Source organism: Nannospalax galili, unplaced genomic scaffold, assembly GCF_000622305.1.
Source record: "Nannospalax galili isolate Female #2095 unplaced genomic scaffold, S.galili_v1.0 scaffold406, whole genome shotgun sequence".
NCBI classification, from domain to species: domain Eukaryota; kingdom Metazoa; phylum Chordata; class Mammalia; order Rodentia; family Spalacidae; genus Nannospalax; species Nannospalax galili.
In genome coordinates this window covers 4,644,030-4,659,141 of record NW_008357033.1, presented here as the reverse complement: position 1 = coordinate 4,659,141, position 15,112 = coordinate 4,644,030, and the positions used below count along the sequence as shown (strand labels likewise).

Here is a 15,112-nt window from a genome sequence, read left to right as displayed (position 1 = left end):
GTCAGCAAGCTAATGACTTCTGCTATGCCCACTAAGTAAAAAACACAGGCATCCACTGTTCTGGACTAAGCTTCTGTCGGAGTCGCCAACAGACCAGGCTGAAAATCAAAATGGAGTCACTCATGCTAACAGTCTTCATCGCCTAACTGACTGTTTATTTAGGCTTCTGAAAAATCAGGATGAGGGAGCTAACAGTCAAATTTCCCTACAGGCCTGTTTCAATGGACAATAACCATGAAGTTCCCTGGCCTCAGCCCTTACACAAATAAATTAAGCTGGATTTGGTGTTGCACACCTATAACCCAGCATCCAGGAGGCTGAAGTAGGAGGATCCAGTTGAGGGCAGTTTGGGCTATGTTTCAAGCAAGACCTTGTCTCAAAAAAAAATAAAAGGAAGTTGAAACAACCTGATGTTAACCAACCAGTTACTTCTCTATTATTCTGTCTCCTAACCCCTCTTACAAGGAAAGTCACTTAAAATGCCTGCTTCCTGTCTTGCTCTTTTTTTTTCCCCTCAGCCTCTTCCTCTTCAATTTTTAGGAACACTTGTTTTATGGATTGAGGTGCTGCCCAGTTCTAGAGTTACAAATAAAGCCTGTTAAGGGTCTTTAAATGAAATTATAATTTTGTCCTCTGCCACTTGCCATCCCCTTACTAGGCAGCCTCCCGGAAAGCTCCAGGAGAACACTCAGGGAGGAGAGGCCAGCCAGCTGAGCCCAAAGCCAGCAAAGCAAAAGCAAAGAACTAGAACACCATCTAGGCTGTGCCTCTAGCTGTGATTACCACAAAACAGATTAGAAACCCAGGGGCCAGAAAAGTCTAGTTTTTGGTCAGAACTGAATTGCCAAAAAAAAAAACCACAGGTCTGGTTTGATTAAAAACGTGACTGTCTGACCCATGCGGCCCTCCTCAAGACCAGGAGCCATCACGAGGACACATTCCCTCCATTTCTGTCATGGAGGAAGCGGCCTAGAGCACTGAGCATAGAAGCCCTTTGGCCCACACACCTGAGGCAAAGCTAGAAACTGCAGCCAGGTGTCTGCAGCAGGAGGGCTTGCTCCAGACTCTCTTGATCCAGATGAGGTAGTGCCCAATAATCTCCATGTTTGTTTGGGTTTTTTGTTTTTGTTTGTTTTGGTGGGGTGGAACTCCAACTTGTGCACACAAGGCAAACCCTCTACCATTAAGCCACATCCAAGCTTTTCTGTCAAGGTTCCAGGTAAGGCAGATAGGTGCCCTAGAAGCTTTGAGAATCACAGTGGTAGTAACCAGAGGGCTGCCATATAGGTCAGGCAGGACTGCCCTCCCAGCAGACAATGGGGGTGCCCTGCTAGATTTGACTGCTATGAACAAGCAGTTACACAAACTGTGGCTTCCTGTTCCACCCCACCACTCAGTTGTGGGTATAATGATGGGGAGGGGGAAGCAGATGTTCTTCTGGTTGAGGCGTACTGGGTCATTAGAAGCTGATAGAGATCCACATAGATGCTGGGCTAAAGCTAAAGGAAGTAACTGATAAGGCCTATCTCCCTTGAGGGTAGGGCACGTGTGGGAAGACAGTTGACTCTGGGTGGCCAAATGGGAAGGTGTACATCTGAGACAGCTAGCTGTTCCTCCAATAGGTACTTCCTCCTCTTCCAGAGTAACAAGACATGTGTACACCCTGCCAGCTAAAGACTGCATTTTCCAGTCTCTCTTGCAACCACATATGATCCCATGACTAGGTTCTGGCCAAAGCTTGTGAGGCTAGGCATACCCCTTCTGCGTCATTCTTCCTCCCCAAAAGGTAAGGAACACACCCACCTTTCCCTTTTGTCACCTTCCTGCTGGTTGAGATACACACATGGTGACCCAGACAGTCACCTTAGATAAAAACTAGAAGCTATGTGCCCCACCAGCAGGGCAGTAACAAACAAAGAACTTGCTTCCGACACCAGAACACCAGGGAGCTGCTTTACCAGTCCTGGACAACCTGGGCCATCACTGGGAAAGAAAGGAGCATGGCTCTTTTGTGTGTATGTATATGGTAAACATGTGTGTTGGTATATCCATATGGGTGCTGTTACATACATCTGGGAAGGCCAGAAAGGAACACGAGGTACCACTTTCTACCTCATTTGCCTGATAGGGTCTGTCACTGAACCTGGAGGGCCCTGTTTTTTTCAGCTAGGCAGCAAGCCCCAGGGATCCACTTGCCTCCAACCCCCAGTTCTGTGGTTATAGGCATCCTCAGTCATGAGGTTCTCATGTTTGTACAGTAAATGTTCTCAGTGAGCCAACCCCCAAACCTTTATTTGTTTTGAGACAAGATCTCATTATGTAGCCCAGGCTAGCCTAGAACTCACAATCCTCCTGCCTCACTTTGGCTAAATATACACCACCATCCGAGACCCAGCTTGGCTCTTCTTTAAGCCTCTGCTACCTGCTCTGTGTGAACAGTGCCAGGAATCTGACAGGAAGAATAGCCAAGAACTGATGAGAAGAGTGGAAAAGGTTGACAGTAACAGGTAGATTTGCTGGATTTGCCAGGAAGCTGAGGAAGAAAGGAGCTGCTTCCTATTTTCTATTGGTAGTGTTCATTTATTCTAATTCTTGTAACATTTTATGTCTCTCCAGTTAAATAGCAATGACCTTGGCAATTAAAGATAAGAAAATGGGAAGGAACAGAAACCCACAATACAAATCTGGGCCTGAACTTTGCCTTTGGCTCAGGCATAACTGGTCACAAGGACGCTATTGACTGTAGGGCCTATTCATATTTACCAAAGTGCTGCTAGACTCTAGGAAAGCCACTGGAGAGCTAGGACTTTTTCCTTTTTGTGCTGGGAACCCAGAGCCTTGTATGTGCTAGACATGAGCTTTACCACCGAGCTACACCCCAGTGCAGAACTTCTGCTGAATGTAGTTACCTTCAAATCTATCTCTATAGCAAGGTTTGGTAGCACCTACCTTTAATCTCAGCAGAGGGGGGTGGAGCTCTGTGACTTTGAGGCCAGCCTGGTCTACATAGTGAGTTCCAGGCCAGCGCTGTGGCCTATATGGAAGGACCTTTCCTAAAAAAAAAAAAAAAAAAGAAAGAAAGAAAAAAGAAAGAAAGAAAGAAAGAGAGAAAGAGAAAGAAAAGAAAAGAACCCACCAGGCACAGTGGTGGCACACACCTCTAATTCCAACACTCGGGAGGCAGAGGCAGGTGATTTCTGTGAGATCCAAGTCAGCCTACTCTACATAAGCATAAAGCATTCCACGCCAGCTAAGGCTACATGATGAGACCTCAAAAAACAAAACAAAAAACATTTCTTAGCTATTGTGAAGAGAACAGCAACAAACATGGATGTACAGGTATCTCTACAGTAGGATGAGTCCTTTGTGTATATGCCAAGGAGTGGTATAACTGGATCATATTGTAGGTTCATTTTTAGTTTTTTTTTTTTAGGGAGCTCTCTACACTGCTTTCCATAGTGGTTGCATGAGTTTGCAATCCCACCAGCAATGAATGAGCATTCCTTTCTCCACATCCTCTCCAGCATTTGGAATTTTTCATTCTCTTGATATTAGCCAGTCTGACTGGGGTAAGAAGGAATCTTAGAGTGGTTTTTATCTGCATTTCTATAATTACTAAGGATGTTGAACACTTTTTAAGGTGCTTCTTAGCCATTTTTATTTCTTTGTTTGAGAACTCTCTGTTCAAATCTATCACCCATCTTTTTATTGGGTCGTTTATTGTCTTATTTCATGGTTTATTGAGTTCTTTGCATATTCTGGATATTAACCCTCTGTCAGATGTGTAGCTGATAAAGATTTTTCTCCCACTCAGTGGGTTTCCTCTTCCTTTCCTTGGTTGTATCTTTTTTTGTACAGAAGCTTTGTAGCTCAATGAGGTCCCACTTATTGATTGTTGACCTTAATGCCTGAGAAGCTGGTGTTCAATTTAGAAAGTCCTTTCCTACGCCTATATTTTGGAGGGTACTGCCTGATTTCTTCTAGCAGTTTCTGAATTTCAGGTTTTATATTGAGATCTTTGACCCATTTGGAGTTGACTTTTGTGCAGCTAAGAAATGGAAACAACCTAAATGTCCCTCAGCCTACCAATGGGTAATGAAAATGTGGTACATTTACACAATGGAGTTCAAAATTTGCAGGTAAATGGATGGAACTAGAGAGTATTATACAAAGTGAAGTAACACAAACACAGAAAAGCAAGTGACACATGTTCTCCCTCATTTGAGGATTGTAGTACCAATCCCTTATATGTGAGTATATAAATTCTGATGTAACACTAGGAACCAGGAAAATGGAACAGATACATGGAGGTAAAGGAAAATAAAGAATCTGAGAGGAGGATAGCAGGGAACAGATATTACCAGGGGGGGAGGTGGGGAAAGTGGGAATGTTCAGCAGGGAGGAGAGGAGGGAGGACTATGCAAGGGGCCAAGCTGGGGGTGGGAATTCAGTAGAGGGGAGATGGTGGGAGGTGGGTGTTATTGGGTGGAGGGTAGGGATTATGGGAGCGCTGGGACTGGGGAGGGAGGAGGAATGTGGGACAGAATGTAAGGAAAAGAGTAGAGATGAATGAATCTTGGAGGGGTTGGAAACACAGAGGGAAATGTGATGCCCTCGAAACTCCATGAGAAATGCATATATAGTGTCTGAACATTAGTGCATATGTATACCTGGGAGCTGCTTGGCAAGGAACACAGTGCTAACAGAAGAGTGGTTAGTAAGAGTGGTCCAGGACTCCCAAAACAACACAGGCTATTGCCAAACCTCTTGGTTATCTCCCAGGATTAGTAGATAAGCCCCTATTGCTTGAGTGATGGCACACGCCTTTACTCCCAGCACTCGGGAGGCAGAGGCAAGGGGGTCTCTGAGTTCAAGCCCAGCCTGGTCTACATATCGAGTTCCAGGCCAGCTGGGACTACGGAGAGACCTTGTCTCAAAAAGACCACAAAAAAAAAAAAAGACTCTACTGCTGAAGACAGAACATGTTTAGGATACAGGACTTAAAGCAGTGGAGCAGTTTGGCTATCATAATGCTAGATGATATTACGCAAACTGCCAAGGGAGAAAAACAATCAGTGGTCCAACCCAGCCCTAAAGCCCAACAACCATAAAGACCTGCAGGGCAAACTGCCTCTATTGGTGCAGTAGTGGCACTGTTATCTGGGGGCAATCAGCAGCTATCTAATTGGACTTAAAGCCTCCACAGTGAGTGAACTCATGGGTGGCAATGTAAACTCAGGAAAATACATATGAAAGGAAAGGACATAGGTCCTAGAGAAAACCCTATCTCTTTCATATCTCTAGAGAAATGAAATTTCTTACTATATGCTAAATAGCAATCCTTATATTTACAGACAACCATACTGTACAGTACTTATCAAAGAAGCTTCTTTTTGAAACAGATGGAGGCTACTGCAGAATTGTACAACAGATCAGACACAAAGAATATATGTCTGAGAGATGCCCAGTACTAGGTGACACATCTACAGGTGAACCTCCACAACTAAGGTTCATGGAACACAGGAGAGAAAACTGATGCATCCCTCAGCTCTTATCAGTAAAGCTTCCTTATACAACAGAGTGTGATGCACACAATAGGCCACAACTGGCCAAGTTTTAAAGAATAAGAGATAGCAGAGTGTATATCCTTGGATGGGACTCCTACATTAAAACTCACCCACCCACAGCTCAGGGGCCATTGCAGAAGAAGGGGCAGAAAGATTGTAAGATCCAGGGCTGGTTCATGAACACAGGGAAGCAGAGGCTTTCAGGCCACTGCTTGCACATGTGAACTTCTGGCAATGGTGGCATCAAGCATAGGGACTCATGCCAACTCAATTAAACAAGGACCCAGAGGGGAGAAGAGAAATGGGTATCAGGTCAGCCTAGACTGAGAACTATTGGAGACTGATTGCTATTGGGCGAGGGAGACTATGCCTTACACATGATCTCTAGATGGACTGACTAGACTCCAGTGGATGAATTTACACTGAAGGACATCTGGGTACAAATGCTTGACTGGATAGGACTTAGCATGTATGGTGGACTACATGAGGTCTGGTGGGAGACTGGGGGGGGTGTGGATGGGGGGGGTCTAAATTTGATTAAGAATTGTTGTATGAAAACACAAAAGCTCAATAAAATTTTTTAAAAAATCAAAAGAACAAAATTGTAATCAGTTAATGAACTAATAAAATTAATAAACAATTCTCGAAAGAGGAAAAACCAAAAAACCAAAACCTATTTCTGTGAGTTCCAGGCCAGCCTGTTCTACAAAGTGAATTCTAGGCCAGCCAGGGCTGCATAGTCTCAAAAAAAAAAAAATGTTGGGTTGGAGAGATGGCTCAGTGGGCAAATGTACCTGTAGCCAAGCCTGACTTCCACTGCCCCCCCCCAGTAAAAAGAAATATAATATTTTTAATGTCTAGGGGGCTAGGGGTATAGTTTACTGGTAGAACAGTTTAGCATGAGTGAGGCCCTAGGTTCAATTTCCAGAAACCACCCCCCACCAAAAAAAGTGGTGGGCAGAAATCAATTTTTCAAATTGCTGGGGACAGCTGAGCTAGTTAATAATCTCAAATCAACTAAATACAATATAATATTAACTAATCTCAGGGTTAGAAAAGAGGAAGGCTTTGGCCATTTCTAAAACAGAAACTTAAACCACTGTACACATGCCCTGTGTGTTTACTTCCAGAGTGTAGCAGAAATTTATAGTTTTTTTTTACCCCAATATAAAATAGCAAGAATCAGAGAGGGGAAATGTCTTGCTCGATAACTCAATGACTCAATAACTCCAAGAAGGCCCAAACAGCCAAGCAAGTCATGTGCACATAACGAAAGTCCCACAACAAGAACAAGGATGGTCAGGGGACATGGAATAGAAACCTTAGTCTCTCTTCCTCAGGCAGCCTTAACCAACAGGGCTGAGAAGACAACTGTGTTTGGGGAATGAGAGAGGAAAAAGGACAGAACAGGATGGCCTGGGTCTGAGATGAATTCTAAGTAACCAGAGGCTGAGAGGCAAGAGACACTGGTGTTTCTTGGAGACCCAAAAAGCCCCCAGTTGGTAGCAGTGGGGCCAGCTCCAGTTCCCTAGGAGAGGCTACAGTGGGCCCTGGATCCAGATGGGCCTGAGGTGGACCTTTCCCCTTGGGACCTCAGGCCACAAAGCCACTGGGCTTCCAGGGCTGGGGGGGGGGGGCTCCATAGACCCTCCTGTGGCCGAGAGTATTCACAGGGGACCCCCATGTGAGTTTATTTAGTGTGACACAAGTGTGTCTCTTTAAATCTGAGATTATAGTGTTTGTTGACCTAATATAGTTAAGATCGTTCCCAGATTAGTCAGTCTCTGACGTCAATGGAGAGTGGGTGTAACCAGGAAGCCTAGAGTCCAAACCCCTGGCCTCCTTTGCTTTCACACACCCTGACAGGACACCCCTACCTGTCTCAGGGTTTTGCTTGGCCCCACCATCTACCTCCCCAATATGGACCAACTGGAATCCCACTTTGACCACATATGAGCCAACAGCTCTCCCCCAACATCTAGGGACCCTCCTTCACCTTCTTTGGATTCATTAAGGGTTTATTAATTTTTTCCAAAATGCAAGAAACTTTTTTGCTACAAGGTTTCAGTGTAGTCCAAGCTAGCCTTGAACTTACTGGCCTTCAACCTGTGATTCTCCTGCCTTTATTTCCTAAGTGCTGAATTACAGATGTTTGCTACCACACCAGTCTAAAACTGCCATTTCTCAGCATCTGCCACATTCCAGATCTTAAAATACTGAGAAGCCAAAACTGGGGTCACAATCAGGGGTCTCAGGCTCTAGGAAACACAGACTAGGCTCAGCATGCCATCCAGGCTGGCCCCTTCACAATACAAAGATGGGGTATGAGTCCTCAGAAGCCTCAGAAAAAAATTTGCCCACGGTCACACTGCTGGACTGGGCCTAGACTCACTTAACTGCATCCTGCTGCCTCACCCAGGCCTCTCTGGTTGACCCTCAAGGAGAGAAGAAGAGGACAGTGCTCTGGCACAGCTTAGAACTGGGCGAGGGGGTGGCACACAGGTTGCAGAGAGTTACCAGGCTATGGGCCAAGCAGCTCACCCTGCCCAGTCTAAGGGAAGGTGGGCGTGGGAGGGGACTGGGTGGGAAGGTGTAAACAGGAGTAGACAACAGAAGACTGGGGAAGACCATGGCCGACAAGCAGGAACTTGGTTTACAGGCACATTTCAGGTTTACAGGCTGTACTGCCTCACTAGTCTAAACAGTTTATTTGTCTTACTAGTAAGTTTTTCTTTGCATAAAGCATATTATGGCCAGACTACAATGCTTTTCAAAATTTTATTTATTTATATGTATATGAGTGTATTGCCTGCATGTATGTAAGTGTACCACATGTATATAATGCTTGCAGAGGCCAGAAGAGGGTGGGATCCCCAAGAGCTGGAGTTATAGACGTCTGTTAGCTGCCATGAACAGAATGCAGGTCCTCTGTAAGAGCAGCCAGTGCTCTTAACCACTTACACATCTCTCCAGCCCCTACAATGCTTTTGGGTTTGTTTGTTTTTGAGACCAGGTCTCCCTGTAGCCCTGGCTGGGACTGGAACTTGCTATGTAGACCAGGCTCGCCTCCATCTCACAGAGATCCTCCTGCTCTGCCTCCTGAGTACTGGGATTAAAGGCATGCACCATCTCACAGCTCCTTACAATGCTTTTTAAAATTATCAATTTATTTTGTATGTGTGTGTGAGTATAGATGTATGTGTGCCATGGTGTGGTGGCACATGCCTTTAATCCCAGCACTCAAGAGGCAGAGGCAGGCAGATCTCTGTGAGTTCAAGGCCAGCCTGGTCTACATAGTGAGTTCCAGGCCAGCTAGGGCTACAGGGAGACCCTGTCTCATAAACACACACACACAAAAAAAAATAATAATAATAATAATAAAAGATCTGTGGGTGGAAGGAAGGCAGGAAGGCAATTGCTCACAGCATTAACTCCTGAGAGGAAACGTAAGAAATAGAATAACAATGTAGATCACACAAATTTACACTGGAAACATTTTCAAAAAACATTTTTTTTTTCTTTTGGTGAGCGCACGCTCACATGCACACACACCCCTATCCAATTTTTTTTTTTTTTTTTGGTCTTTTTGAGACAGGGTTTCCCTGTATCCCAGGTGGCCTGGAACTCACTATGTAAACCAGGCTGGCCTTGAACTCACAGAGATCTGCCTGCCTCTGCCTCCCGAGTGCTGGGACTAAAGGCATGTGCCACCATGCCCAGCTCTCACCCCTATACAATTTTAAATATAGGTTCCACATGTGAGAAAACATGGTATTTGTCCGAGACTGGCTTATTTCATTTAACACAATGATCTCCAGTTCCATCCATTTTCCTGTAAATATCATGATTCCATTTTTATTTATGTCTAAATAAAATTCTATCCTGTGCATGTACCATATTTTCTTCATCTGTTCACCTGTTGACAAACATGTAGGCTGGTTAACCTGCGTTTTAACATTTTTTTTTTAAATTTTAGCAGTGCTGGAGGTACAACCCAGGCCTAGGCTAGCACTCTATCACTGAGCTGTATATACCCACAGTTCCTCCAATTGTTAAAAAAAAAAAAAAAAAAAAAAAACAGGGCAGGCTGGGCGTGGTGGTGCACGCCTTTAATCTCAGCACTTGGGAGGCAGAGGCAGGCGGATCTTTGTGAGTTCGAGGCCAGCCTGGTCTACATAGTGAGTTCCAGGACAGCTGGAGCTACAGGGAGAACCTGTCTCAAAAGACAAAAGAAAAAAAAAAACAAAAAAAACAGGGCTTCACATATCCCAGACTGGCCTCAAATTTGCTTTGTAGTGGAAGATGAATGAGACAGGTTCTCCCTGTAGCCCCAGCTGTTCTAGAATTCACTATGCAGACTAGGCTGGCCTCAGTCTCACAGAGATCTGCCTGCCTCTGCTTCCTGAGTGCAGGAATTAAAAGTGTGTACCACCACGCCTGGCTGACCTTGAATTTATGATCCTCCTGCCTTCACCTTGCTAGTGCTGGGATTATAAGTGTGTACCATTTTATGCCTAATAGGTTTACAATGTATTAGAGCTCAAACCTAGGGTTTCACGCATTCTAGGCAGGCACTCTACCAATTGAGCTATATCCCCAGTTCCCCAATACTTTAAAAACTTGTTTTACATTCATTTGTTTATCATGTGCGTACATGTTGGGAAGGGAACATTTACATGTTGAGGTCAGAGGACAACTTTTGGGAGTCAATTCTCTCCTTCCATCAATGTGGTTCCTGGAGATCAAACTCAGGTCATCAGGCTTAGGAACAAGTACCCTTACCAACTAAGCCATCTCACTAGCCCCCAATATTATCATTATTTTTTTAATTTTTTTGGCCATTTTGAGACAGGGTCTCCATGTAGCCCCAGCTGGCCTGGAACTTGCTATCGAGACCAGGCTGGCCTCGAACTTACAGAGATCCGCCTGCCTCAGCATGTGCCACCACACCCAGCTGCCCCCAATATTTTTTAAATAAAAAAAATAAAAAGGTTTTAGATTCCTGCCTAGACTGGGTTTCCCCCGCTAAACCCAGTGCCACACAGAGTACACAGCAGGCTCATGAATAAAATCTGATGAAGAAATAACTTGGTGCGTGAATTTTAAACTGGGAAAAAGAAAGGTCCTAGAGGTGGAGTGCAGCTCAGTGGCAGAGCACTCACCTGGTTTGCATGGGTTCCATCCCCTTCACTGATAAAAGATCAACAGGGTTTTCAGACACTAAGCCCATGCCAAGACTCCCTCAGGGACAGAAGGTTACTCACAGCTCAGGATGATCTGTGCTGCACGGTAGAGCTCCAGGCGGCACAGGAGGTCCACCAGCTGCTGGACAGTGGCCTGCCGCATGGCCCACCACCACAGCAGCTCCCGGGTGATGCTCACGCCCTGCACCCGCTCCATGGACTTGATCTTGCGCAGCTGTGTTAGATCTGTGATCACATAGGAGGCTAGAGGGCAAGCGAGAAGATTCTGTTTAGAGTTAAAGGCACTGCCTCCAGAAGCAGGTCCCTGGCTTGCCCCAGTATCGCTCCCGGGTAGTATCAATATGGCTACTGCACCAAACAGGAAAAATGCCAGAGCCTTGAGCATTAGCAGTTTCTTTGCTTGCAGCAGTCCCTACCCCCAAGCAGCCTTAGTGACTGTATAAAACCAGCCTGGTCTACACAGCAAGTTCCAAGCCAGTCAGGATTACACAGTAAGACATTGACTCAAAACAAACAACAAAATTCGGAGAGGAGACAGAGAGAAGCCCCAGTGTAAAGCAGAACTCTGCACACACCATCTGGAATGGAAGCTCCATGCAGGTGGGGAGTTTTACTACCATATTCACTACCATATTCCCAAATGGACAAGCTACCTGCTCAGAGAGGCAGGCCAAGATACGGAGGAGCTAAGGGAAGATGAGCCAAGGACACAGGGGAGTCAAGGGAGATCCTCACCTCAGGGCTGACCCAGCTCTTACAAGACCCCAAATATCCTCTGATATTTTTTCCCTGGGCACCTGACTCTAAGTCCCAGCCCTGGTGGGGGAATTCAGTAGTTCTAAGATTGAGGAATGACTGAATGAACAAATCTATAGCCACCACCTTTTGGAACTGTTACAGGGATTAAGTCACCCTTGGGGACAAAAACACTTTGACAGGTCTGAGGCACTGGGCAGCACAGAGGGAGCTACAGTGATAATAATAAAGAAGTACACATTCTTTTTGTTTTGTTTTAAATTTTTATGTTTGGGGATTTACTCTTTTATTCTGTATATGAGTGTTTTGCCTGCATGTATGTAAGTGTACCTGTGTGTACAATACCCACAGAGGCCAGAAGAGGGTGTTGTATCACCTGGAACTGGAGTTCCTGGGTCCTCTGCAAGAGCAGCCAGTGCTCTTAACTGCTGAGCCATCTCTATAGCCCTTGTTTTGGTTTTGGTTGGTTGGTTGCTTTTTTTGTTTTTTTGGTCTTTTTGAGACAGGGTCTCCCTATAGCTCCAGCTGGCCTAGAACTCACTATGTAGACCAGGCTGGACTAGAACTCACGATGTAGACCAGGCTGGCCTCAAACTCACAGGGATCCACCTGCCTCTGCCTCCCAAGTGCTGGGACTAAAGGCGAGCACCACCACGCCCGGCTGGTTGGTTGGTTTTTTAAGACAGACGGTCTTCCTCTAGCCCCAGTTGGCCTGAACTTGCTATGTAGACCAGGCTGGTCTGGATCTCACAGAGATCCACCTGTTTCCTGAATGCTGGGATTAAAGGCATTCACCATCAGGCCTGTTTGAGACAAGGTCTTGCTAAGTAGATCAGACTAGTCTCAAATTTGCAGTAATCCTTCTGCCCCACCTCAGAAATATTGTTATTACATTGTAAGCCACCACATGTGGCTTCCTTTGCATTTTTTGGCATAAAATAAATGGTTGCTTATGTGGAAAATGCAGGGGAAATACACTGCACCCCATCCTTCCCGGCCAAGGTCATTAGAGTGCTTTTCTTACCGTTCTCCATATGGGTGTGACTTTAGACAGGTTCTCAGTAAGATTTTTCTTGCTTTTCTTTTTTTTTGGGGGGGGCGGTCTTTTTGAGACAGGGTCTCCCTATAGCCCCAGCTGGCCTGAAACTCACTGTGTAGACCAGGCTGGCCTTGAACTCACAGAGATCTACCTGTCTCTGTCTCCTGAGTGCTGGGACATGCCTGGCCCTGCCACTGAACTTACATGAGAGAAGCATTTTTTTAAACTAAGAATGAAATAAGCTGGAGATGTAGCTTGACAATAAAACACTTGCCTAGCATGCACAGGATCCTGGAATCTATCCCCAGCATTACAGAACAAAACAGAACAAAAATGAGGGAGAAAATAATCAAGCTTTAGTTCCAAGATTTCAGAAATCATGAGCAAACTGTGAACAAAAAACCATGTTGTTGAGGGGCTGAGGTACAATTGGTACAATGTTTGCCTCCTATACACAAGGCTGTGGGTTTGAACCCTAGCACCACCAGAAGAAAATGTCACTGAACACAGTGCACTGAGTACTGTGCCAGGTTCTAGAGATTAAAGAGGAGGAGGCCAAACCCCCTAGAACTTGTCTCTTTGGAATATGAGCTCAGAAAGGTCGAGCAGGGAACAGCAGCGTTAGAGATGAGGCTCAGAACTCTAAGGACCATGGAACATATCAGAGCCACATAATCCATCATACAGCCCTGGTTTTCCCCTCTAGACAGATAAGGAAAGATTTCAGAAGTGCCCTGTAGGAATGGAAAGTTCCAGAGTTGCAGTTTTAGTCACTGGAAACTCCAGGCAAGATTCCTGGTCAATGGGAAGTGATGCAAGCAGGGCCAGCCGAGTCCACCTCCAGCTGCTCACAAAAAGGAGCAGAGGGAAGAGGAAGGTGTGACAACATAGGAAAGGGAGCCCGGCATTGGGAGGGGGCTGGTGGCAGTGGGGCTCAGTCAGTACCTTGACCCTTTGTGAGTTTCACTTTCCTCCTAGGAGAAAGAGGAAGTGGATTCTGGAGTGCAAGATATTTAGTTCCAAGAAAGTGACACTTTTCAAGGTACCACACCACTGGCATTGAACCTAGGCTCAGGACAGGCAGAGACCCTAGGGGCTCAGTCAAGGGCCCCTGCTAAGCCACAGTTCTTATTATCTGGTCGTTCTGGAATACTTGAAAAAAGAAAAAACCAAAGTCCTCGGGATCTTCCCACCCGGAAGACCCATGAAAACCACTACATTCAAGTGCCTCAGCTTCCAGATTTCCCTATCACTATAAAAATCCCATGTGGGAGTGCTACTGTTCAGATGGGGAGTGTCCCACAAAGGCTTGTGTTAAAAGCTTGGTCCCCAGCTTGATGACTGGAGAAGTGATAATTTTAAGAGACAAGGCCCAAGGGAGTCTTTGGATCACTCAGAGGAGTGCTCTCAAGGAGACTATGGGACGTCCACACTTTGCTCTGCTGTGGGTGCCATGCCATAATGCAGTGCCACAGACAGAAAGCAAAAGAACCAAGCCAGGCTTGGTGGTACATGCCTTTAGTCCCAGCACTTGGGAGGCAGAGGCAGGCTGAGTTCAAGTCCAACCTGGTCTACATACTGAGTTCCAGGCCAGCTGGAGCTACAGGAAGATGCTGTCTCAAAAATATCAAAAAAGCAAAAGAACCAAAAGACCATGGACTGAAATCTCTAAAAATGTGAGCCAAATTTTTCCTCTTTATAAGGGGATTCTAGAATCTCTGGCATTTGTCATGGTGACTGAGAGCTGACTGACACAGCATGTGAGCAGGCCTGGTTCATATCTTGTCAGCCACTTATTTGCTATGCATTTGGAGAAGGACCTTCACCTCAGTTTCCTCAGCTGCCCCACGAGAACAGCAGTACCTACCTCCAAAGTGGCTCTGTGACCAGATAAACTCTGTGCACTCAGTAAAGGAGACATAAATGTTAGCTATTTGAAACTTACCTACACTTTAACAAGACCTGTTATATCCACTGGGAAACCATTGCTCATGTCTGATTCCTGAGGCTTGTGGGAAGCCTACCCGACCTCTAAGCTCTCCAGAACAGAGGCGGGCAGCAGCCTCCTGAAATGACCCTCCCTAAGGTCAAATACCCCTCTCCCAAGTAACCAAACTCCTCCGTGGATAAGGGAAGGGAACTATCACCATCATGTCCCCTCCGCCTCTCAGCAATTCTCTGAGGCAGGTATGACAGACAAAAGGCTCAGAGACACACAGTCACTGCCTGAAGTCACACAGCCGGGCAAAGACAAAGCTGGGCTGTGAACAAAGACTGATATACACCAGTAAGCAAGAGGAAGACTGGTCCAGCAAAGGGGCTTCTGTGGAGGTCCCTCTGCACACACCCCTAGGTGAAGCTTTAAGACCCCATTTTACATGGGCTCAGACAGACCGCACAATTCTTTTCCCCTGAGAGTAAATGAATGCAACTGTGATCACAGGGAAACAATCAAGAGACAGACACTGTCTGCCAAGGGTCAGATCCAGAGAGTGCACATACTTGTGGCTGTGGGATTTTGTGAGTCACTTCAGATCCTTCCCACA

General features: G+C 45.8%; 1 protein-coding gene across 3 annotated transcripts in view; it reads right to left on the bottom strand.

Moving 5' to 3' along the window:
- Irak2 (interleukin 1 receptor associated kinase 2) overlaps window positions 1-15,112 on the bottom strand; it is a 76,673-nt gene that overhangs the window by 54,394 nt on the left and 7,167 nt on the right. For all 3 annotated transcript variants that reach the window (XM_029557082.1, XM_008854873.3, XM_029557083.1), the window contains exon 2: window positions 10,832-11,014. In XM_029557082.1, the coding sequence (XP_029412942.1) occupies window positions 10,832-11,014 (183 nt within the window). The remainder of the gene's footprint in view (window positions 1-10,831; window positions 11,015-15,112) is intronic.